At 56.6% G+C, this 24,043-nt stretch overlaps 1 protein-coding gene and 1 pseudogene across 2 annotated transcripts; one reads left to right on the top strand and one right to left on the bottom strand.

The window, feature by feature from the left end:
• Positions 1–125: 125 nt before the first annotated feature.
• Positions 126–13,805, bottom strand: GATA2 (GATA binding protein 2). 2 transcript variants are annotated; one of them, XM_003926139.4, is made up of 6 exons: positions 13,508–13,805; positions 7,450–7,723; positions 6,374–7,015; positions 4,526–4,671; positions 2,524–2,649; positions 126–2,021 (listed from the first exon to the last, which is right to left on the bottom strand). In XM_003926139.4, the coding sequence occupies exons 2-6, from the start codon at positions 7,676–7,678 to the stop codon at positions 1,722–1,724; spliced, it is 1,443 nt and encodes a 480-aa protein (XP_003926188.1). In that variant the 5' UTR covers positions 7,679–7,723; positions 13,508–13,805; the 3' UTR covers positions 126–1,721. The 2 variants fall into 2 exon arrangements, with proteins under 2 accessions (XP_003926188.1, XP_010335188.1); XM_010336886.3 differs by lacking the exon at positions 13,508–13,805 and adding an exon at positions 8,352–9,909.
• Positions 9,710–24,043, top strand: part of LOC120367164 (transmembrane emp24 domain-containing protein 10-like) — a 49,742-nt pseudogene continuing 35,408 nt past the window's right edge.

Below are 24,043 nucleotides of genomic sequence, written 5' to 3'. Positions count from 1 at the left end.
CCAACCCCAGATTCCAGGGGCCTTCCCCTCGCAGCCACCCTGGCAATAAAAGCAATGCAATCTGGCTGCCCAAATTCGCACCCGGGACTCAGTATCCCGGGAGCCCACAAGACAGGCCAGAGGCATTCACAAAAAGTATTTTATTATTCTTAACAGTACTCACTTTTAAGGAATAAGAGGATAGCATACATTTTTTACAGACAATATATAAATGTTGTACATAATTAACAATAACTTAGTTCACTAATCCAAAATAAAACAAGCCAAATAAAACATAAAAACAGAAAATACTGCCGATTCTTTTTCTTATGCGGACACTAGTACAAAATAAGTTACTTCCGGCCATGGTGCTCCCCGCAGCGACTGCCCGCCCATATTGCACTTGGTCACTGCATCAGCACAATCCCCTCCTGGGCCAGGGGCCCCTCAACGGCCACCACACCCCACCATCACCGCATACAGAATCTAAGCTCGGGACACATTTATATACAGCTGTACCTTGGGAAGGATCCAGACAGCCACAGCCAAGCTGAACCCAGGACCCCAGCAGGGACACAGCTTCTCCCTGGGTCCTGGACCTGACCTGCCCCCCTCTCCTGCCTTCACCCCCTGCCAGGCCAGCAAATGCCAACCAGCTCCCGGAAACCAAGGGCAGCAAAGGCCCCTCCCCACCCCCAGCTTTCATACTAGGGCTGTGGGATCTCAGCACTTTTCCAAAAACAATTACAAAGCGCCAGCCTTGTGTGCGGGTTTTATTCCTTTCAGAGCAGGGCTTCTGTGGCTGCGTACAATTGACTGGACCCAAAAAGAGTTTAAAAATAAAACAATTAACTCATCAGCGAGTTAAGCTTATGCATTTTTTTTTAATATTTTTTCTTTTGTCTCAAGAGTAAGAGGGGAGGGGGTTGAAGGGTTAGCAGAAAAAGGACGTATTTACAGGGTCCACCTGACAAACAAGACAGACTGTGGCTTGCGCTCAGTAAGGGGACACGGTCACACCAGCTTCAGCCTCAAAGCCAAGGGAGCGATCTGGGAGACGTTTCCCCTTTCAAGAAAATGTTGTTTCCTTCCTGTGACCCAGCCCTGGCCTGGGAATCTGTGCAGGACCGCCCGTGATTGTCTCTGCCCTCCAGGGCCTGGCCCATCGAAGGAGGCACCAGCTCACCCTCCCCAGGCCGTGACTCCTCTGGCTTTGGCTCAGCCCAGTCTGGAATTTGGCTGTTTCAGAGAGGGAAGCCAGAGGAGAAGGGGTACGGGCTGAGGTCTCTGCAGATCTGTCCCCCAGAGCCCTGGCAAGTGGACCCGCCAAGTCCCGAGGAAGAACCAGAGGACTTGGGACAGCTCAGACCACCAAGTCTCCAAGTCCTTCTTAGAAACAAGAGCAAAATAAATTATTTTTGCCTAATCCTTTTTCCTTCTAAAAATGGTTGCCTTTGTCTGTCCCATCCCCTCCTTTTCTCTCCAAAAAGTTGTCCTTGTTCTCCAAACACTGTCCATGCAGGAAACCCCACCTGGGCAGTGGCCGAGAGCGGAGGGCGGCCCCTCAGCGGTGGGGAACATTCACAGTAACTGCTGGCAGGCTGCCGGGCACCCTCCAAGAGAGGGGGTGCTGGGCCGAGCCAGGCTGGCAGGAGTGGTGTTGGCCTTCGGGAAAGTCTGGGCAGCTAAGGATTTGGTCCACCCATCCCGGGAGTGCCTGGTCCTCGACGTCCATCTGTTCCCTAGCCCATGGCAGTCACCATGCTGGACGGGTGGGGGTGGCCGAAGGAGAGGCTGGAGGACGGGTGGATGGGCGTCGGAGTGGGCAGAATGTGTCCCGAGTGGCTGAAGGGCGGGAGGTGGCCCACAGGTGCCATGTGTCCGGCCAGGGCAGCTGCACTGAAGGGGGACGACTTCTCCTGCATGCACTTGGACAGCTCCTCGAAGCACTCCGCCCCTTTCTTGCTCTTCTTGGACTTGTTGGACATCTTCCGGTTCCGAGTCTGGATCCCTTCCTTCTTCATGGTCAGTGGCCTATTAACCTACAGGCGACCACCAGCTTTCAGGGGGCCAATTCCTTCCTCCAGCAACATGTCCCACCACCGCCATAGCGAGGGCCAGAGGCAGGTCAAGCTGAGGGTCCCAGGAAGCCAAGAATTCTGCCTGACCTTCACAGCCCCCTCACCAGATGGCTACCATTCAAGGAAGGGCGGGTTCTGGTGTATGGGGCTAACCCGCACCCTCCCTGGCTCTGCCCACGGCATGCCAGCACTGCCCAGCCAACTGAAGTCCTCCCCAACAGCCTGACCCTTTTTGAGCAGAGAGACCACCTCCCTAGCCTCCGGGACCCTGCCCCAGCCAGCTCCACCTCCCGAGCAGAGGCAAAGCGCCCCCTCTGACGGGAAGCCCTTCTGGCGCTTGCTCAGGGCAGCGGCTTCCCAAGCCAAGCCAAGCTGGATATTGTGGCTGGGGCCTCTTGCCTGGCAGCACAAAGCGCAGAGGTCCCTGGGGAGGGGTGGGGCAGCCAGGGCGGGGCGCACTCACATTGTGCAGCTTGTAGTAGAGGCCACAGGCGTTGCAGACAGGGTCCCCGTTAGCGTTTCGGCGCCATAAGGTGGTGGTCGTCGTCTGACAATTTGCACAACAGGTGCCGGCTCTTCTGGCGGCTGACTGGGAGGGCAAGGCAGCGTCAGCAGGCTGGGCTCTCACGCCCACCTCGACCTCCCTCCCCGACCCTCGCCCCACCCGCGGCCCCCACCTACTCAGTCAAGGAGGGCTAAATCTCACTGGGGAAGAATCAAGGCATCTCAGAACCATGAAATCTTAGAATTTGAGAACGAAATAAGTCAAGACTCACAGAACTTTAGAATAAAGAACTCTCAGAAGCTTGATGTTAGAATCAACATGATTGCAAGAGCTAGAGGGGAGAATTAGCTACCTCCCCCAACTGCCCTGCTATCTAACTCCGTAAATGGGGAAACTGAGGCCCTCAGAAGGGCTCTCTAGTAGCACAGGCATTCTGAGACCAAGCTGGCTTGGTCCCCTCAAGCCCCTGGGTCTGGGGCCGATTCTGTGTCTCCTCCAGCACGACTCCCCTCAAAATCCATAATCCCAGGTGAGTCAGTGCCCGCAGCAGCCAGCGAAGGTTTACAGAGCGCAGAGCTGCACTGGCCACAGACAGACACTGAAATGAGCTCTAACTACAAATTAACAAAGCTAAAAATCCTCAGTTGCACTAGCCGCATTTCAAGTGATCAATATTCACATGTGGCCAGGGGCTACCACAGCGGGCAGTGCAGACACAGAACTTTTCCATCTCTCCAGCTGGTCGAGTGCTGACCCCCACCTATCCAGGCAACCATACCCCAACTTTCAGAGTTTTAACCCCCAGTCCTCTAAGTCCTAGTCCCTCAGGAAATGCCTGGCAGAGGTGGATCTGGAAATACGTGCCTGGTCCCTAGAGAAACTAGAGGGTGGCTTCACCCAAGAAAGCAGATTCCCTCTCCCGGTTCCACCAGTGCCAGCCCCACAGTGACAGAGAAGGTCCCCCAACACTTCTAAGGCAACTGCAGGCTGGAGTGCGCCAGGTGGTGAGCATGGGGGGGCTGGGGGCTGAGACCTGCAGAGCCTGGAATGGCCCCAGGCCCAAGCCTGGTCACCAAAGGGACAGAGAGACTGCAGCCACGGGGGCAGGGAGGGGTGAGTAAGCAGCCTGAAGCTGGAATTCTGACTCAGGGGCCAACACTGCACCTCTACCCCCACCCGGGCCTCACCCTGCCCTCGCTCCAGGGGAAAAAAAAAGGCCCCCAAAGCGGGGGAACGATTTAAGCCTCATAAATCACTTTGCCCTGAAAAAATATATTTATTATTCTTAGCATTTTACGCATTATTTGCAGAGCGGAGGGTATTAGAAATTTCAAAACAGCCCAGCGAGAGGCAGGACTGAGCTGAGGAGACTCTAAAAACTCACAGAGTCCGGAAACAGATACACGAAGTTTCCTTATCTTCAGGCTGCAGATGTCCGGATAGGAAACTCCGGCAGGAGATCCGAAAGGGCATTTTTTTAAAATCACTCAAATGAAAATACACAGTATAGGTGACTCCATGGAAAAATAATAAAGGGCAGGTTTTTTTAGTGGCCGGTGTGAGTTTGTGTTTTATTTAAATAAGCTCGAGGAGCTTGTGAGTGGGGCGGTCGGGGAGGGCTGAGCCACAAGGAAAAGTACTTCATGGCCCTATTTTTAAAAAGAGGTAAGCAGAGGCCAGAGGACAGGAGTCGGACCCATGGACACTCAACTTTAGGGATCCCAGAGCGGAGTGGGGTGGCGCAAGGGTAGCCGGTGGGCTCCCTGCACCCGAGGAGGAAATCTGGCCAAAAAGAATCTGGCCAGAAAGAGGGACGACCCCAACTGACATCCCAGTGCTTTTCACAATAAAAGAGGATTTCAAGGGGCAAAGCGTCTGCATTCGAAGAAGGTTTTTTCCCCTTAATTAACCGCCAGCTCCTGCCCAGCAGCCCCCTTCCAGCCACTGTGCCCGCTCCTACCAGTCTTCTCTTGGGCTTGATGAGTGGCCGGTTCTGCCCATTCATCTTGTGGTAGAGGCCGCAGGCATTGCACAGGTAGTGGCCGGTGCCGTCCCGCCGCCAGAGAGGGGTGGCTGTGGCCCCACAGTTGACGCACTCCCGGCCTTCTGCAGGGGAACAGGGAGAGACACAGGCCCTGCTTAACCGGCAAGGTCTCTGGAGGGAGCCCGTGGCAGGCGAGCTGCTGGCTGAGCTGTGCCGGCGCATCTCAGGCACGAGGTCAGCCTGGGCCTGGCTGCGACGGCCTAGGCTGGAAGAGGGACCCAGAGGGTCTCCCACTTGCGAGGGGACCGAGATTCAGAGTCGTTGAAGGCCAAATTCCCGGCTTCCAATCCTCCCGAGGAGGCAAGGAAACGAGAGAGGAGGGGAGGAGGGGCCCAGGGCCCCAGGCGTTCTGGAGCGACCACGAGGGCGTTTACTGCAAACTTTGCCGAGGGCAGGGCGGTGGCAGGAGTCACCCAGCTCAACTCGCCTGGGCCCAGGAGGTTCTCTCCTTCCCGCTCCAGCCCGCCTCTTCCCCTCTCTTGTCTCTCTCCTTTCTACCCAGCTGTGCCTGTCCCTCCCTGTCTTTCTGCTCTAAGTCCAGGATTATTTCCCTCTTTCTTCCCAACTTTTCTCTTCTTCCATGGAATCCCTAGAACTGAGTCCTGGAAACAATGGATCGAAGTCGTTGTTCTTTAAAATAAAATAAATAATAAGCTCTTTCATTTTTAGACTAAGTGGCCTTATTTTTTTGTTTGTTTCAGTTAAAAGGCCATCTGGAATTCAAATAAAATGCAAAACAAACTTGGGAGAAAGGATCAAGAAAAGGCAAGCTGATGGGCCTGAGCAGAACTAGGACCCTAAGCCGGGGCTCAGCGGGTACTGGGGCCTACGGGGGCTGGGGCTGGGGCTGGGGCCGAAGTTGAGCAGGACTGCTGCCTGGCATCGTGTTCCCCAGGAAGTTGTTCTTGATTTAGTTTAAACTAAATGAGCAATGCAGAGTAGGGAGAGACGGTGGTTCCTGCACTCTGGAGTAACTGTTTTAAAAATCTTCTCGCTCCGTGGCTCAACGGGATCAAGGAAAGAGACATGGACAGCAGGAGTCCCTCGCTAGCCACGGGTTTCTGGGTTTCTGCTCTGCGGCCAGATTCTTGGACAAACCCAGTCTGGCCCCAGCCAGCTGCGGGAAAAGGGGCGGGGGCACTGCAGCTTCAACCCCTCACTTCAGCCCTCAGGGAGGGATAGAGAAGGGCTGAAGGGGGCAGGGAGCAGGAGCAGGTCCTGGGAATTTTGCTTCAGGGGAAATCTCCCAAGGAGATTGGGAACCATTGAAATCCCAAGATCAGACTGATTGAGTTGGAGACCCAGATTCCTTAAGCATCTGGAATCTCCTGTGTGCCTGAAACATGCACACACAACATGCACACAGACACACGTACACACATGCACACACGCTCCCTAACACACACACCGACAGACTTGCTTCTCTCCTCTCACAGGCTCAGTCCTGAGGAGGCTTGAATTTTCACTTAGGATTCAGGGAAGGGAAGGGGGAATTCCCATATTGTGTTCCTGTCAGGCAGTGACCAACCCTGGAGGGGCGTGGGGCAAGGAACTCAACTTCGGGGGCCACGGGAAACCCTTAAGAAAATGCCAAAACTTCTCTCCTCAACCCTCGGGTCTTAAACATCTGTTGGGGACTATTAGAGAGAGACATCACCCATTCCCAGATCTGGGAGGCCGACACTAGCCCCTCTCCCAAGTCACAGCCCCCCACCACAAAAATGCAAATGCTCCCCTCTTCCAGTTCCCAGCACCTGCCTTTACCTGAGCAGGAACGCGCCTTGCTGCGCTGCTTAGGGGTGAAGCTGGAGGCCGGCCCCCCCAGGAAGCCTCCGGGGTGGAAGAGTCCACTGCTGTAGTCGTGGGCAGCCGCAGGCACATAGGAGGGGTAGGTGGGGATGGGGTGGTGTGTAGCAGGCTGACTGCCCATAGTGGCTAGGCCTGGGCGCAGGGGACTGCCACTTTCCATCTTCATGCTCTCCGTCAGTGACACCTGGTACTTGACGCTGTCCTTGTCCTCCCCTCGGGCTGCGCTACCCCCAGCGGAAGATGAGGCTGGAGAAGCAGCCCCTGTGGTGCTGGGGTCAGGAGACACTTCTTTGGGTGGCGTGGGTGGGAAGCCGAAAAGGTGAGAGCCAGAGTGGGCTGCTGTGGGGGTGAGGGAGGCCACTGAGCTCCCGCTGCCTCCCCCGCTCCCACCCCCAGCCCCTGGGTACACAGAGAGTGGGCCTCCAGGGCCTCCAGCAGCTGAGGGGTGCAGTGGCGTCTTGGAGAAGGGGCTCACGGTCCAGGGGTTGTGGTGGTGGGCCGCAGCGGCAGAGAGGGCTGCTTTGCCCCCGTCCAGCCAGGGCAAACCCGGGCTGTGCAACAAGTGTGGGCGGCACATCTGGCCTCCAGTCAGGCGGGCTGCGGGCAGAGGGAGAGAGGGTCAGGGTGGGCAGAAGGATCAGGGTAGGCAGAGGAAGGGGCGCCCCTGACAGACACGTGAGATCACGACTCCCAGAACAAGTCGTCATCCCCTCCCCAAAGAAAACCAGAAACATAACACCCCACCGATAATAATTAGGAATGTCAGTCCGAGCTGAAGGACAAGCGGCATAGAAGGAACCCCACCGGAGAGGCCCTACAGAAACCCTCAAGGGCCAGCTGGAAATGGACAGAAACCCTATGGGTCCCAGACCCTCCCCAATCGGCCGCTGCCCCCACCTTTCCCGCCCCGATTTTTCAGCAACTCGATTCCTGCAGATCCCACATCCGGGAAGCGAGTAGCCGGGCCCTCCTCCCCTTCCTCGCCAGGCGCGCAGCTCCTGGGTTCCCATCCCTGCGGGCCCAGCGCTCACCGTGCGCCGGGCTGTAGGACACGCGCGCCCGCGCGTGGGCAGGGTTGGCGTAGTAGGGGTTGCCCTGCGAGTCGAGGTGATTGAAGAAGACGTCCACCTCGTCGGGAGGCAACAGCTGCGCGGGTTCCATGTAGTTGTGCGCCAGGCCCGGGTGGTGCGAGTCGGGGTGCTGCGCATTCAGCACCGCCGGGTGCGCCATCCAGCGCGGCTGCTCCGGCGCCACCTCCATGGCCGGCGGCGGCGCCTCGGGCTTTGGGTGGAGGCGGCAACGGCCCTGCGCGAGGAAGGGAGTGTGAGGCGTGCCGCCAGCGCCTGACACCCCCAAAGTCCCACCACGAGGTGTCCTGCGCGCCACGGAGCCCCAGCCCAGCTCCTCCGAGAACGAGGACCAGTCCCGTGTGGGAGGAAGCCCAAAGCTCAAAACGAAAGGAAGGCGGGGGAGGGGGTTCAGCCACGCACACTCATGTGGTGACCCGTGGCCCCAGAGCCACACACTCCTGCACATGGAGTCACACCCGGGGACCGGCCCCGACACCAGTGACCCCAACAAACGCACAGAGCAGCACTTCAGTCAGACACTCATACTGAACCCCCCGCCCGGTAGACAAACACAGGAACACAGACTCAAAGTTGGAGACTAGGGCCCGGGCACCCAGTGGGGCACTTGATCCCAGAGACACGCACACACCCACGCTTGGCGCCAGATACACATACTGACCTCGACCCCCAAGTACGCACAAGCAGCCCCTAAGCGCAGTCCTAAGCGGCACAACCAGAACCTCTCAAAAAGGCACACCAAAGCAGTCACCCGTAGCCTGGCCCCTCGCCGGAGCCACCCCCCCAGTCCCCTCAAAGCTAGGAGCGCCCCAGGCCCCCAGCCTGCTCACGAACCCCAAACTTACAAACGCAGCCGTGGGGAGGGGAGGGACGCAGCCGCTCTGAGTGAAAGAGCTCGGGCGGGAGCCCCGGCGGCTACGGGCCCAGGGACGGCGCGTCCAGAGGCTGGCGGGGCTTACAGGGTAGGAGCGGGGGGTAGCGCGCGCCTCGGCCTCGGGCCCGCCCGACTCCGGCCCCTCGGCATCCTCCGGCCGCCCTGGCGCCAGCTGCCGACTCCTGCACAGACATGAAGCGGGGGCCGCGCACGCCTAAGAAGCCCACGCCAGCCAATCAGTGGTGCGCGCCGCCCAACCTCCGCCTCCCATTGGCTGCGTCCGCAATTCCCGAACCGCTGGACTCCGGGACTGACCCGCCGGCTTGTCCCCCTCCGCCGGCGGGCCCCCTCCCTGCGCACTCCAGGCGGCCCCTGCTGCCAACGCGCCCCGCTACCAAGGGACCCTCACCCCAGGCTCAACCACTGCAGCCCCTCCAACGAACACTCCGGGATCCCTCGACGCTCTGGGGCCTCCCTAGCAGTAACTAACCACCAACTTTCCCCGTCCCCAGGAGCCCGGGCCGCGCACCCTCTGGATGGCCTCTCCCCGAGACCCTAACCCTGCTACGATCCTTCACCGCTGAACGCGGTCAGTCCGAGCGCGGCTACCCACCCAGACCGTTCCCTCCCCTAGCTCCAGCGCTGGCTGGGCTGGCTGGGGGTTGGGAGGGCCCAGAGGACCGCTGCAGGACAGCAGGAACCGAGACGGGCAGAGAGGGACAGGAACTGCAGGGCCCTAGAGGGCACCTGAGCCTTAGACACGCGGCCGCTCAAGAGCTGTGCTTGACCCAGTGGAGGTGGCAGAGCCGGTGGCTCCAGAGAGAGGGAGGGGGGATCCTCTCCCCGGGCGTGGCCTTCGAAGGCCAACGGGCCCAATTGCCTGGGGCGAGGCCGTGGAGACCCCGACTGGCGCCGGCGCCAGCTGGAGGGAGACGCCCCTGGGCAGGAGGTGGCATTTTTTCCTCCCGGGGGTCCCCGAGGTGGCCTCTGGTGAGGGGGAGGCGGTGGTCTGAGGTCTCCGTCCCCGAAGTCACCTGAAACTGCTCCCCACTCACTTCCAGCCCGGAGATCCGGCTCTACGGGTCGAGTGGGCCGGGCACACAAGTCTTGCCCCCTCCCACTGTACAGACTGGGGAGACAGAGGCCCGAAGGGAGCCCCGGGCCGACTGGGGTTCCAGGACAAAGGCATTTGGGAGGACCTAGACAGGTGCTGAGTGCTGAGGGGACTGAACCGCGTCCTCCAGCCCTCTTCCCTGCTGGGCCCGAGGCTCCCGGGGCAGATGTCCAGAGGGCCCCCAGGTGGGTCAGGGGCAGGAGGAGGGCTGGGGTCCGGGCCACCCCCGGGAGAGTGGGGGAGGGGCGGCGGGATTGACAGTCGGTAATTGGGTAACTGGAGGCGGCTTCTCAGGCCGGGCGGCCCCGCCACCGCGACGCCGAGCCCCTGACGTCACCCGATTCGCCAGGAAATGAACTTTTTAATAATCCGAGGAGGGAGGAAAGCCCTCGGTCCCCTCCGCTCCGGGGGCGCCCGGCTGGGCCCAGCTCCGCGGGCACGCCCCCGTCACCCCCTCCCCGGCCAGCTCAGGGCAGCGCCGACCGGGCGCGGGCTCAGGCTGGGGCTTCCTCCTGCTTCTGCGTCTGGCGTCCGTTTGTCTGTCCGAGTCCGAAGCGCAGGTAAACCGCGGGCCTTGGGGGGCGCAGAGCTCCACTGGGCTGGGAACCAGCGTGTCTAGTGCCCTGGGGGACCTGCCTGCCCTAGCCGCCTGCTGACCCTCCCGGCTCCCCTCCACTCTGGGGCGCGCGGAGCCGGGTCTGCTCCGAATTCCACTCCGCGGGAACCGAGGCCTGCCCCAGCCGGGAAAGGCGCGCGGGGCCGGAGGCAGAGCGCTAGGTCCCCGGCGCCGGGCCTCCGCGGCCAGGCCGGGCAGGTGAGCGGTCTCCGTGCCTCCCGGTTCCAGCTCCCCTCTACGCGTGCGGTCCGGCCGGGCCACTGTCTCTCCGTCGGTCTCTCAACTTCTCCCATTCTTTAGCTTACGATTCTTCATCAACGCGTAAAATGAGATCGCCGCGGAACTCGAGCCTATTTGGCGTCTCCGGAGCCTAGCAGGACCCTTTCAAAGACACCGCTGCCCGGGGATAATCCCCCGCGTCCGGCAAAGCTGCCCAGCTCGAGCGCGAACCCTGGGACCCAGCGCAGGAGGCAGACCCGCAGCTGTCCGCTGGGCTATGAAGGCCAGGACCGAGCGGAAGCTTCCCGCCCGGCCGCGATCTGCGCCGCGGCTCGCAGGGAAGTGGCTGCATACTGCCCTCGGGAAAGCAGGTAATTCGCCTTTTTCTCCCAAAGGCGCGATAAAAATTACCCCTCACCCCCCACCTCCGTTCTGTGTGCAGCCGCGGTTTCAGCGCCGCGAGCTCGGTGCCTAACCCCTCCGCGGCGGCGTCCTGGCTACTGCGGTAGTGGAGGTGGCCAGCCTGACTGAGTCCCCTGCCCAAACGTCAGCCCTGCGCTGCTGCCTGCCTGGCGCAGAGCGGAGCGAGGGAAGGGATTTAATTACCCCGCTCGGCAGCTCAGAAAATCGCCGCAGAGAGGCTTAGCAGGGCGGTTAAGGAGTGCTTGAGCCGGAGCCTCAGGAGACCCGAACCAGCCTCCTTGCCCGCAATCCAGTTGTGGCGGAAAAAAAGGAAAAAGGAGTTCTGCCAGGTCCCTGCAGCCCTTGGAGTTGCCTTCCTTGACAACGCAGGCAGGGGCCGGCTTAACTGAAGCCTCCACCTCGGTTGCAGGTCCTGCGTAGGATGCGGGACTGCTGCATTCTCTGGCGGAAACGAACCCGCCTGGGAGAGAGAAATGCGGCGCCAGGTAGCAGGAGGCCCAGTTGGCCAATAAATGGGGACCTGCGCTCGTGAGTGTCTGTGTGAGCCAGACAGACCGACGGACACCAACCGGGCCCCTCCCCACTAGAACGGAGACACCATCCTCCCACCTCGGGCCCCAAACTCCTGGGGAGGGTCTAGGCGGCCCCCAGAATCGGCTGGGATCTTGAGACGCTGTTCCAGGCCTGTTGAGAGCAGATTGACTCCAGTTTCTGGCCTTGAACTTTGGGGTCCCCAGATACCTTCAAAAGGACACATTCCCTTTTTCAGTATTTTGTTCGTTCGGGGAGCATAGTTGGAAATGCTGGCGCCGCCTTTGATCACATTAAGAAGCTGTCGCTTTCCTTACTTGGGAACAAGATTTCTCCGAGGACTGGAGATAATCAGCCAGGAAACAATTTTCTAAGGACCCCTTTCAAGTGGCCGGAGAGCTCACAGTGGCGATCGTCACCGTTTGAGTGCGTGCTTCTGCCTGGGAGCTGGGGAGGCAGCAGATTTGGTCCCCGGTTCTAGAGTGCTTCGCCTGCCTCTCCTAAGCCGCTGGTCTCAGGCCGGACACAGAGCTGCCCAGGTCTCCCGGGCCGCGCAGCCCTCCCCTCTGAGCCCTTTGTTTAAACTTAGCTCATCCGAGGCGGCCCCTTTGGGACGATAAGTTTGCCCTCCCTTTGTAACCTAATTCTTCTCGCGTTTCCTTATGGGCAGCTAATTGGCCCGAGGTGTGGGGCTGGGAGTGGGGTGTCAAGAAAACCCATTTGCTAAGGGACTACCTTCTATAGAGAAATTTAATTCGCAACCCAGCTGTCTCCCAGCCCCAAATTGGCAATAAACCTTGAGGGGTACGGAGAGGAAGTGGGGTGCTTTAGCAGATGGGTGCAGAAGTTCCCTTAAAGACGAGTCATTACATCTCAGGCCAGCAGTCATCCCTCCAGAGGGGGTGCACAAGGGGGGACTACGGCTATAACGGCCCCTCCTGCTCTTTGGGGTTCAATTCCAGCCCCCCAAATCAGAAGGCTCCCACCCTCAGCCTCAGTGCAGGTTCTCCCACCCCATTGCTCTTCTGCCTTTTTGGGAATCCTAGAGTCTGTGGCCCCCACGTCCTAGGTGTCTCAGCACCCTGGACCCAGGCGCCTCCGAGCTTCTGTATTGCTTCTGACCCCTACGTTCAAGCCTGGCAGCCTCCCCACGAGGCCCTGCTGAGATCCTCAGACAATCCGGCCGCCCTTCTCCCTCCTCCACGAACAGTCACGGTTTACTTGGAGCGGCCGAGCCGGCGGCCTGACAACTGGTAAATCCGTTTCGTTAGACGCAATTTGTCTGCAATTTGTCAACCCGGCTGGGAAACGCTCTCCAGACGCCTGGGCTGCCGCACGGGCCCTCCCTGGTTCTCGAATCCTGCCTGCTCATAAACGAATCCCAGCACGGGGTGCCTGCGTAGACCTGGAGCTCACCATTAGATGTTCCCGACCTCGGAAGAGGAGGCTTTTTCCAAAACAACGAATTTCCTTCCTTGTTTTCCGGTAAAGGAGCGGCCGCCATACACGGGGGCCCTGAACGCGGAGCCTTTCCCCTCGTGGTTGGAGCAACCCGGAGTTCAAGCCTGGCCGCCACCAAATAATTTTAAATGCCCCGTTTTCAAACAGATCCAGAATGTCGTCTACGCCTACCGGCGGCAGATCCTCAAGCCTGCGGCAGCCCCATTCTTATTGAAATCCTACTAAACGGATTCCGACTCTGGCTTCGGGCGGGGGGAGACTTCCAGACCCGGCACTCTCCCCCACCCGCACCCCAGTCACACAGGATAAAGGGCTGCGGGGCGCAAGCAGGAGCGAGCCGGGTTAAGCCGCGAAAAGCCGGCGCACGGGACCATCCGGCAGGTGCAGCCGCCGCTCGGCGGCCCTGCTCGGACGCATTTGCCGCGGCGGCCTGGGGGTTGGGGGCGGCCGAGACAAAGGCCCCAGTTCGGGGGCCGGGAGGCGGGGGTACTTTTCGAGGCTCTGGGAATGCCAAGGACTCTTGGCCTGTGGCTCCGAGAAATGGGAAGACTGGAGGCCCCAGGAGGGCCTGCTGTCCCCAAGTCCCCAAATACTCCCTTTGGTTCAAGTCCCTATAATCAGGGTTTCCGGTCTCTGTCAGGGCCAAGGAGAGCCCCAAAGGTAGGGGCCACAGGGCAAACAGACCAAGCGATTTGGTGCCCGGCTGGCCTGGCCGGGGGCGGGAAGGTCCCGGCCCAGGCGGGTGGAAGTGGAAGGAACTCACCGAGCGAGGCGCGGTGGGCGGCGCCCCCGGGCGGACGTGGTCGGACCGGAGCTGTGAGCAGGGAGAGGTGCCGGCTGGCGGGCTTGCAGAACCTGGGCGCGGGGTGACGGCGCTCACCAGCAGAGCCTGGGTGGCTCGCCGAGCGGCCGCATGGTGCCCAGCGGACGGCTTTTGTCCGCCTGGTGGGCGATGGGGCCCGGCTAGGGTGGAGGTGGCGGCAGGCAAGAGATAGACTTGAGCAGCGAGCACCGCGGCACTGGCCTCGCTACCTTCCTCGCGCTCACGCTGCTTCTCTCTCCCACACCGGCCCGCAACGCGGCTTTTTATTTCGACATCACTTTGCGGGGGGGCAGGGGGTGGCGACGGGGGCGGGAGCGCCGCAGGGGGCAGGAGGGTGCCCGGGGCTCTGCACCCGGTCTACAGGGTCCAGCCGCCAGGCCGGCCGAGGGCCGCTAGGCACTCAGGGCGCGCACATCCTGTGCATCCACACTCCAGGCCTCTCCCGCCCTGTCCAGAGCGCACACGCGCGCCCCTGACCTCAGGGATGCTCGATCAGAAAGCCTGGGACACGTCTTTACTGAGACTCTCCCCGGGGACCCTCAGGAGCTGCAGGCACACGCAGTCACGCACTATGGTACTCAGACGTCCGCTCCCCTGTCTTCAATCCACTTCCAGGAGTGCTCGCACCGACATGCACACGTTTGTGCACATGTGCACGCAGCTGTGGCCCTGAGGACATTCTCAGACGGCCTGGATCACACCGACACACAAGGCCACACACTCAGATGCAGCTCGGCACACTCAGGACGCCCTCACAGCCAGACTGGTTTAGCTAAGCGCAGAGGCACAGCTCCTCTCCCGGTCCCACCCCCACTCCAGTCCCTAACTCTGGGGGACCCAGAGCACTTTAGACCTCCACCGTCTGGCGTCCCTCTGGCCCATCTGCGGGGTGGGGGGGGGGGGTAGGTAGACTCTCACAAAGGGGGAAACAAGGAAGGGTGAAGAGGGTTTGTTCACAGAAGTGGGGGGCAGGAGGTGGGGAGAAGGTGAGTGTGGGAGTCCTCATCCCGGGAAGGCCCCCGAGTTTGTGGGCAAAGAGTCCAGTCCTTGTGTTGCCAAAGTTCTTACTAAGGGATTCAGCCAGCCAATGTCTCCCCTCACCCCTCACCCCTATGATTCCCATTCCATCAGACCAGGGAGAGTGAAAGTGGCCTGGGTACCTTGGACCCAGAGAGAAAGTCCTTGGCCTTGGAAGGACTGGGAAATTTGAGCTCCTGTGCCCAGGTGTGCCCCAAAGGAGTGTGTCTGTCCCCTGATCTTTGTGACATCTGCTGTCTATAGGTCTTTCTCCAAAACTGGTGGTGACTATTGCATTGTGTGTGTTTTCTATGCATGTGGCCCAAAGTCTACGTCCTGTGTGCCCAGGTGTGTCTGCATGCATTTATGATTATATCAGGAGTGTCTGCAAAACTTGGTATATTAGTATGTCCATTTCTTCTTGTGGGTTCCTGAGAGTGCGCGCATTGGTCAGTAGGTCACAATGCGGCTACTTCAGAGCATGACCCTGGAAGTTGGCACGAGAGAGTGTGTCTGTGGAAATGCTTGTGTGTCCCTTTGGCTCTGTGTCTGTGGGGTCATCGTGTCAGAGACTCGTAATGAGGGAGTGGGGATTTCCAAGTGTTTGCCTGAAAATTACAGTGTGTCCCTGTGTTTGTAGCAGTGTGCGTGCGGCATATCTATGAATTGGTATGTTTTGGAGTATGTGTGTGTGTGTGTGTATGTGCATATATCTAGGCATGTGTTACTGTGTGTCTTTTTGTTGTTGTTGTTGTTGTCGTTGTTGTTGTTTTTAAGACAGGGTCTTGATCTGTTATCCAGACTGAAGTGCAGTGGTTCTGTCACCGCTCACTGCAGCCTCAACCTCCCGGGCTCAAGCCATCCTCCCACCTCAGCCTCCTGAGTAGCTGGGACCACAGGCATGTGCCACCATGCCTGGCTAATTTTTTTATTTTTATTTTCATAGAAACACAGTCGTACTATGTTGCCCAGACTGGCCTTGAACTCCTAGACTCTAGCGATCCTCCCACCTCAGCCTCCCAAAGTCCTGGGATAATAGATGTGCATCACTGCACCTGGCCTGTGTATGTCTTTAATAGTTTGTGCCTGGGTATCTGCATGTGTCCTTGAACTGGTGTATGTGTAGGTATGTGTGTGTGTGGTGTGTTGCATGTGTCTGGATATCCATGTATAATTCTGCAACTGATGGCTGTGGGGTGCGTGTATTTGTGTATCTGAACATTTGTTTGGCTGTATGCATGCCCAACTGTCTTTAACATAGGGTATCAGTGTGTATCGTTGTATCTTTGAACTGCTGGTGGGGAGGAGATGTATCCGAGCATGTCTGCATGTCTATGTACAGCTCCATGTATGAATTGATGTGTGTTGGGGTGGGCATTTGTATCACCTATCTGGGTTGTGGGCAACTGTACCTATGACTATGTCTTTGAAATGCATGTTTCCCTGGCCAGCGCTGCCCTATTCTGTGGACTGCGGAGGTGTGTGTCCTGGGTGACGTGGGGGGAGGGGGTGCATCCTCCAGGATCACCCACCATCCAGACCTTCCTTAACCAGCAGGGCAGGCCGCCAGTGGAGCTCCAGGGTACCATTTGCTGGGCACTTTCTGCCTGTGGGAGGGGAGATGAGCTGATAAGCCTTATCTGCTGTCGCCAGCGCCATGCTGAATAACTGCTCTAATGAGGTGTCCTCGCTGGGACCACCAGATCCCAAGACCCCGGGCCTCACCGGGGAGGGGCAAGGGTGAGCTAGTCTGAAGCACAAGAGCAGGGCCTGGATGCCTACGGGGCCTTTTCTAGTTCTGTCTTGTTTCCTTGGAAAGGGGGTTCCAGGCCTTCCACCTCCCCACCTCACCTGCCTCCTGCCTACTGGGCAGTGCTGGACTGGCCAGACCAGAGCTGGCTGGAGCCTTCCAGTCTCTGGTCTGCAGCCAGGTTCATAGCCTTGAGAGGCAGGAGGTATGGGACCTGGAGGTGTGGGGCCCTCAGGGTGGGGTGGATGGGGAGAAATGGAAATCCAGTGACAGAAAGATCCAGAGAGAAAAGGAGTGGGGAGAGACAAGGAGTGGGGAAAGAGATGGGAGGCCCAAGGACAGATTTTTAAAAACAGTAAGGAAGAGGCACTGGTTGGGACAGGGCTAGGGGTTGGGGACACTCAGGGACAGAAACAACTAAAAAGTGGCAGAAAGGGTCAGAAAGATGGGAATAAAAGCAGAGAAGGTGATAACCAGAGAGACATAGAGACATGAGACATAAGAGAGGCTGGAGAGATAAGAGACAAATAAAGAGATGGGAAGAAAACCCCAGAGAGGCTCAAAGAGCCACTGCGAGATGAGGGACAGAGGTGAGAAGGGCCCTGGAGAAGAGTGGATACACAAAAGAAAGATGGGCTGGATGGGACGGACAGACTGAGATGGAAAAGTAGACGGGGCTCAGCCGCCAGACTCGATGCGCCGGGGCGCGGGGCGAGGCCAGGCTGGGCAGGAGCTGCGGGCCGCCGGCAGGGCGGGGCACTGAGGCGCGGGCGGTGGCGGCGGGCAGGGGGCTCCGCGCGGGGCTGCGCCGCTGTCCGGGGTAATTTTTCATCTCGGCCGGCTAATCTTTGTTCCCGGCGAAGATAATGAATAGCCAATCGTTATCTGCCCGGCTCCCGGAGGCTGCCCGAGAATGGGGTTGTACAGGGCTGGGAATTGTTTCCAAAGTGCCGCGGAATAAATGGTGTTCCTTATCTCTGCCTTCCAGATTATCGGAGCCCTTTCAGAGAGCGCACAACAAATGCGCCCGCCATCGAATGCATCATTTACCACCGCAGATCCGCGCGCTGATGGGCAGGCAGATAGCCGTCCGCTGGGGGCACGCGGGCGCCCAGTGCCCGCACCACCCGCCTGCCTGCCAGGGCCACAGAGTGTGTGCCCCTGTGTGCCCGGCGTGTTTGGATGGACACGTGGGTGTGCCAGGGCATGGGCTAACGCTGATGCGAGTGTGCGGGTGTGTCAAACAAGTGTGCCACAAAAAAGTGCACATGTGCGAGTCCATTCATGCACATGCATGGCGGTCGTGTGTGTGCTGAGTGCCCGAATGTACCCGATGAGGCGGTTGGAGGGTGCACAGGAGGCAGCAGTGCACTGAGCATGTGAGCAGGCATGTGGCCCAGGGTGGCTGGACACGTGGTGGAGGAATGGGAGTGCAAGCCCGCGTGTCCGAGTGCAGAGGATGAGCGTCCTGCGAGTGCCTAACTGTGTTTGCCCTGGAGGTGGCTGTGTATTTTAGGGGGGGGGGGGGGCATGCCAGAGGCCACTAGGGTCGATGTGCGGTGTGCATGCAGGTGCCCGCCCTGCGTTGTGTTTCAGGGCACACAAGCTTCCTGTGCCTTCTGGGGGTGAGCGTCCAGGTTTCAGTGCTCCCTCTGGGAGTGAACTTGTGGTGTGCTCGGGTCTGCGTGAGGCTGTGTGTCCTGCTGTATCTCTGCCCAGGTGTGCCCAGGTGAGCTGCGTGAGGGGCACGGGGGAACGGCAGTAGTTGGGGCCTGTCCTTGTGCCAGCGTGAGTAGACTCTGGGCTGGGGAAGCGACAGGGAATGGTGTGTGCGAGTGTGACAGACGCCAGAGCGGCGAGGTGGAACGTGCTGTGTCACAGGAGACTTTTTGGCAGAAAACGGAGTGGGCGAATTTAGGAGGAGGGGCCGTCCGCGGAGTCTGGGGACACCCGGGGTCCGAGCCCCAGAGCCTCCCCGCCGGAGCTCTGCCGCTGGGGCAAGGAAGCCCGAACCCGCCGCCTGAGGTCCCCGCGCCGTGAGTGACACGCGCCGCCGACAAAGGCTGTATTTTTCCAGGCTTGCGCCCCGCCCGCGTGCGCGCGATGGTCCCCATGGCGACGCAGATAGCGCCGCAGCCATTTTCCCTATCTCCCCGGAGTCTATTATACTGCGGGATTAGCTCATCTCCAGGCAGGTCAAACCCAAAGTCACACAACCTGCGACGCAAGCCCCGCCTCCGCTCCCTGGCCGCCCCTCCCCCGCCCCCCCGGCCCAGGCCCCGGCCCAGGTCTGGGCCCCGGCCCGGCGACCCCCGGCCGCTGTCCAAGCGCAGGCGCAGAGCGCCACCTGGCGGCCGCGGAAGTCTCCGGTGGAGTCCGAGGAGCCGGCTCCCGTGCAGAACAGGTTGGGTGACGGTCTCTACTTCCAGAAGGCGGGCTTCCTGGGAGCAGGGGCTTTGCTTTGTCACTGCTAGTTCTCCAGGGCCAGGCTGACACACAGTAGGTGCTCCATAAGTGTTTGTTGAAAGGATGGGTTGATGGATGGGCAGGAAATTATAGACGGGGTGGGCGGGGTGGGAGGCAAGCTGCCAAAGGCTACAGTTTAGTTGGCAGCAAGAAATCGTTTCTGAGAATGCATCCCACTGAATTTAGAATAAAAGCCAAAAAAAGCCAAACTTTTAGAACCTATGTAGTGGCCCTTACTGACCTCTCAGACCTCATTTCCTTCTTCCTCACTGCATCCCCAGTGGCTGTCTTCCTGTTCCAGAGTGTTCCATCTCAGGCCCTTTGAGTCTACCGTTCCCGCCACCCCGAGTGCATTCCACCTCCACTCAAGTGTCACCCTCCGAGAGCCAGGTCACTCCCTTGTGCCTCACTCTTCCCTGTGAATTTCTTTTTCTTTCTTTCTTTTTTTTTTTTTATTTTGAGACAAAAGTCTTGCTTTGTTGCCAGGCGCCAGGCTGGAGTGCAGTGGTACAATCTCCTCTCACTGCAGCCTCAGCCTCCTGGGTTCAAGCAATTCTCCTGCCTCAGCCTCCCGAGTAGCTGGGACTACAGGTGCCCACCACCAAGCTCAGCTAATTTTTTATGTTTTTAGTAGAGATGGGTTTTCACCATGTTGGCCAGGATGTTCTCAATCTCTTGACCTCGTGATCCGCCTGTCTTGACCTCCCAAAGTGCTGGGATTACAGGCATGAGCCACCGTGCCAGGCCCTGTGCATTTCTTTCATAGTGCTTAACACAGTCTGAAATCGCCTCGCCCCTGTGTGCGTGCTGTCTGGCTCTCCCTCTAGTATGCCAGGCTTCTTGTGGAGGTGGGGGCTCTGTTTTGCTTGTGGCTACAGCTCAGCAATTGGAATCATATCCGACAATTGATTGGCATCAGTCGAAACTCTGGAAATGAGGGAATGAGGATAGAGGGGCCTGGACGGCCTTCATCATTGTCATTTCTCTTTATCACTACGGGAGCTCCTCTTCCCGTCCCGCTCCCCCCATGACTTTCTGCAAGTCATTCAGCAGCCACTCCAGCCCCACTGATCTGCCCCCATCCCAGAGGGGCCTGGGATGGAGGGAGAGAACCACTGAGGCCCCTCCACATCCCTGCACCGCCATGCCCATCGGGGCGGAGAACACTCCTCACCTGGCTCTCGGGAGCTGTGGCCTCTCTAGGGAGGGCTGGCCTGCCAGTGAGACTTCAGTCATAATACAAGATAATTATGCCAGAGTTGTCATGAGGCAGTGATGATTAATTGCTGTGCATGGGGCAGAGACCAACAGCGAGGTATAGAGAGCAAAGAGAAGGCCAGAGCCCAACTGGGCTTCCAGATGGGAGCTCGCCCTGCCCATCTCTGCCCTGGAAGGGGCTCAGCAGGCATCAGGCCAAGCTTTACCTGCCCAGGCAGGCTTGGGACAAACCCTGGGAAAGAGCCTTGGCCAGGAGCTCTGAGAATTAGCTTCACTTCCCTCAGAAATGCCCCAATTCCTTCCTGGAAGAGGAGCTGTGTGACAGCTCAGGCCAGGGGGTCAGGACTCCCCTATCTCCTCCGAGCACACTCACATACATACTCCTACCAGCTGGGTGGCTGAACGAAAGTCATTTTTCTGCTCTGAGCCGCAGGGTCTGCCTCTGCCCACCTCCCTCTAGGATGACTGGGAGAATTATGTGTGAGCATGCATTTAAAGAGTTGTGTTTTGTAAGCCCAGGCTTTGCAAATTGTCAGCCCAAGTCTCAGGGGCCTGTGCAGTGACTGATCATTGCCAACATTTCGAAGTAGAAAGATGTCACGTAAAGAACGTCATTTCCAGCTTCTCTTGAAAAGTTGTAAGATGAGCCACCCTGGGACTGTATTCCTGAATGGCAATGTAAGGGTGGAGTCCTGCAGCGTCACCGCCTATGATAGTGTGCACCAGGGTTCCCACCCACCAGCTGCCGGCCCTTGGGTCGGGCATGTGCCCCTCATGGAAACACCAGTTACTGTGGCTGTGTTGGTTTCGACTTTCCTTCTCTGTAGCCTTCCAATATCTTTCTCCCTCGGGGTACTGTAAACCACTTAGTAATTAATTAGTTAATCAATTAATCTTATCAGCACTTTTAAATAATGTGCTAGGCCATGCTGTGGTGGACCCCAGGTGGACAGCAGCAAACCAAACAGCCATGGGACCTTCCCTCAGGGAGCAGTCAGTCCAGTGGAGGAGTCAGATATGACTCACCACACAGATGGAAAACTCTCCACAGATGATGAGACTGCTGAACACAGATGGCCTGCGGCTGAGTCCAGTCTTACTTGCAGAGATCTACGCTGGGCCAGGCCCTGTGCTAGGCAGCAGAGGACATGGAATAAAATGGAATGCAGTCTCTGTGTGCAGACAACTCGTGGTTTGGTGGAGGAGCAGCCCCATCAACAGGTTCTGTTAATTCCAGCCTGTGAGAATTAGAACCACAGGGTGAATTTTGGAAGAGAGGCACTTACACTAATCTGGAAGCATAATATATAAAGAGTACCTACAAATCAATTTAAAAAATACAATAGAAAAAAAATGATCCAAGCATATGAACAGAAAATTCAATGAAAAGAAAATAGAAATGGCTCTTAAATGAATGAAAACATACTCTCACTCAGAGAAATGAAAATTTAACATGTCAAGATACTTAGGGTGAAGGAAGTGTTCTAAAATTAGATTGTGGTGATGGTTATAACTCTGTACATTTACTAAAATTTATTGAAGTGTATGCTTAAAACAAATGAACTTACAGCATGTCAGTTACATCACAATAAGGCTGTTTTAAAAATAAAACCACATTGAGATACCATTTTATACCTGTTGGTATTAGCAAATGTCAAAACACTGGATAACGCATCATGTTCCTAAGGGCATGGGGGAGACGGCCTGGGGCAAGTGTCCACTGATGCACTCTGGGGTTGGGATGGGCAACACGACACTGTGAAACGTACAAATATATTTACCCTTTGAGCTGGGAATTCCACTCATAGGACTTTATCTGATAGATATGCTTTACATCTGTAAAATGTATCAGGAAATTCACCGCAGCCTCAGAGATTATGGCAAAAGTTTGGAAACAAAAGATGTTCGTCTACAGATGAAATGCTATGCCACTGTTGGAAAGAGAGAGAGAGAGAGAGAGAGAGAAAAGAGTGAGAAAAAGGAAAGAGTAGCTCATTGCATACCGATACAGCATAATCCCAAGATAGAATTCTTGTGAAAATAAAGGTGCAGTATGTGATGTGTTACCACTTGATTAAGAACTGGCTAAGGAGAGAAAATATATACATTCGCTTACGTATTTACAGCGTTTCTCTGGATGGAAAACAAAGCTGTTAAGAATGGTTGACATCTACCTGGGTTTGGGACCTGGGTTTGGGTGGCTGGGGACAGGGATGGGAGAAAGATTTTCACGGTGTACCTTTTGATTCCTGTTGAAATTACATAGATAGGTGATAGGTAGAGCTAGAAAGCTATACACATGCACACATGCATACCCACGTGTATATATACCCTATATAGGAAAACGAGATTAAAATGCAAAATGAGAAGTTTTTGACTAAAACAAAGATTGGAAAAAAAGTTTTCCAAGAAGAAAAGGCAGGGGAAAATTCCAGCCACTGACTAAAACGTAAAGAAACAAGAATTCCCTTGCCTTATTGCCAGGAATGTAAATTGTTCCAACTATTTTGCAGAGTAATTTGGCTGTTTCTGGCAAAGCTGAAGATTGGAATGCCACATGGCCCAGCCAGTCCTCTTCCAGGGATATGAGAAGCCCTCACACATGAACAAGAAAGAGATGTGTCCAAAGACATTCATGGAGCCCTATTTGTTAAAAGATTAAAAAAGAAAGAAATTAAGAAATACCCAGCCTGGGTAACATAGGAAGACCCTATCTCTACTAAAAGTAAAAAGTTTAAAAACTAGCTGGGCATGGTGATGCACACCTGTGGTCCCAGCTACTTGGTAGGCTGAGGTGGGAGGATCACTTGAGCTCAGAATATCGAAGCTGCAATGAGCTATGATCGTGTCATTGTACTCCAGCCTGGGAGTGACAGAGAGTGAGACCCTGTCTCAAAAGAAAGGAGAAGGAAAACAGAAACCAACTTTGGACTCAGCTGACGGCCCATCCTGAGGGTACCAGATAGCAGAAGCTGGGACCTTCTTCAGGTGGACGCCACACAACATTTTCTTTGCAGGCGCCCATGCTGATGTTCATAGAGCACACAGCATTTCAGCTGAAGAAAGAACTGGCAGGATTTTCATCAAGAAAGGGCACTATCATTTATGAAAATGAAGCATATAAAGTAAAAGTTTGGAAACAGAAATGAATTAAATCTTCGGACAGATTTTAAAATAAGATTTAAAAAACAGCAAGACGTGCCATGTTCTTGGATGGGGAAACTTAATACCAGAAAAATGTCAATTTTCCCATTTTTCCCATAGAAATGTAATGTAATTCAAATTACCTTACCAACAGGATAAGTTTTTAAAAACTGGATACAATGATCTCAAAGATTATATGGCAGGTTAATTGCCCAAGAATTACCAGGGAAGGCTGGAAAAAAACTGCTGTGGGGGTTTTGCTTTCCTGGAAATAAGAACATACTACAAAGTCACTATACTCAGATCAATATGGCAGTGGTAGAGGACTAGACAATGGAAAGGAATGGAGATTACAAAAATAGATTTCAGGATATATGAGAAGGAAAAATATGACAAAGGTAGTATTTTGATTTGGTGGGAGAAGGGCATATTGTGAAGTAACTGGTGCCAGCTACAACTGAATATCCATCTGGAATAAAATAAAATTGCACTCCTCTTAGAGATCCAAATCAACTTCAGATGGATTAAAATTTTGAATGTAAAAAATATAAACGACTAACAGTCCTGCAAAAAATCTTGGAGATGACCTGTGCCATCTGGAGAGTGGGAAGAACGCATGAAAGGTCAGGGAATGGAGCAGCCCAGCACGTTCTGGGAAAGGTAGGGTCCCCCAAGGCTGGGATGACGGTGGAGACGTGGGTGTGTGAGAGCACGGGAGTGGAGCACATGGGCCAGGAACACCCAGAGAGGGGCTGGCGCTCTGCCACAGGCCTGCGCCCCAAAGCGCGGTCATTCCCAGCACCACCTTCACGGGTTTCTGCCCAAGTCTTTCTGCTGCATCTCTTCTCCCCTGATTCCTTAATCATTTTTTAAAAAATCAG

The sequence above is a fragment of the Saimiri boliviensis genome, chromosome 8 (genome assembly GCF_048565385.1).
Source record: "Saimiri boliviensis isolate mSaiBol1 chromosome 8, mSaiBol1.pri, whole genome shotgun sequence".
NCBI classification, from domain to species: Eukaryota; Metazoa; Chordata; class Mammalia; order Primates; family Cebidae; genus Saimiri; species Saimiri boliviensis.
The sequence above is the reverse complement of the archived record's forward strand: the minus strand, read 5'-3'. Positions and strand labels throughout refer to the sequence as shown.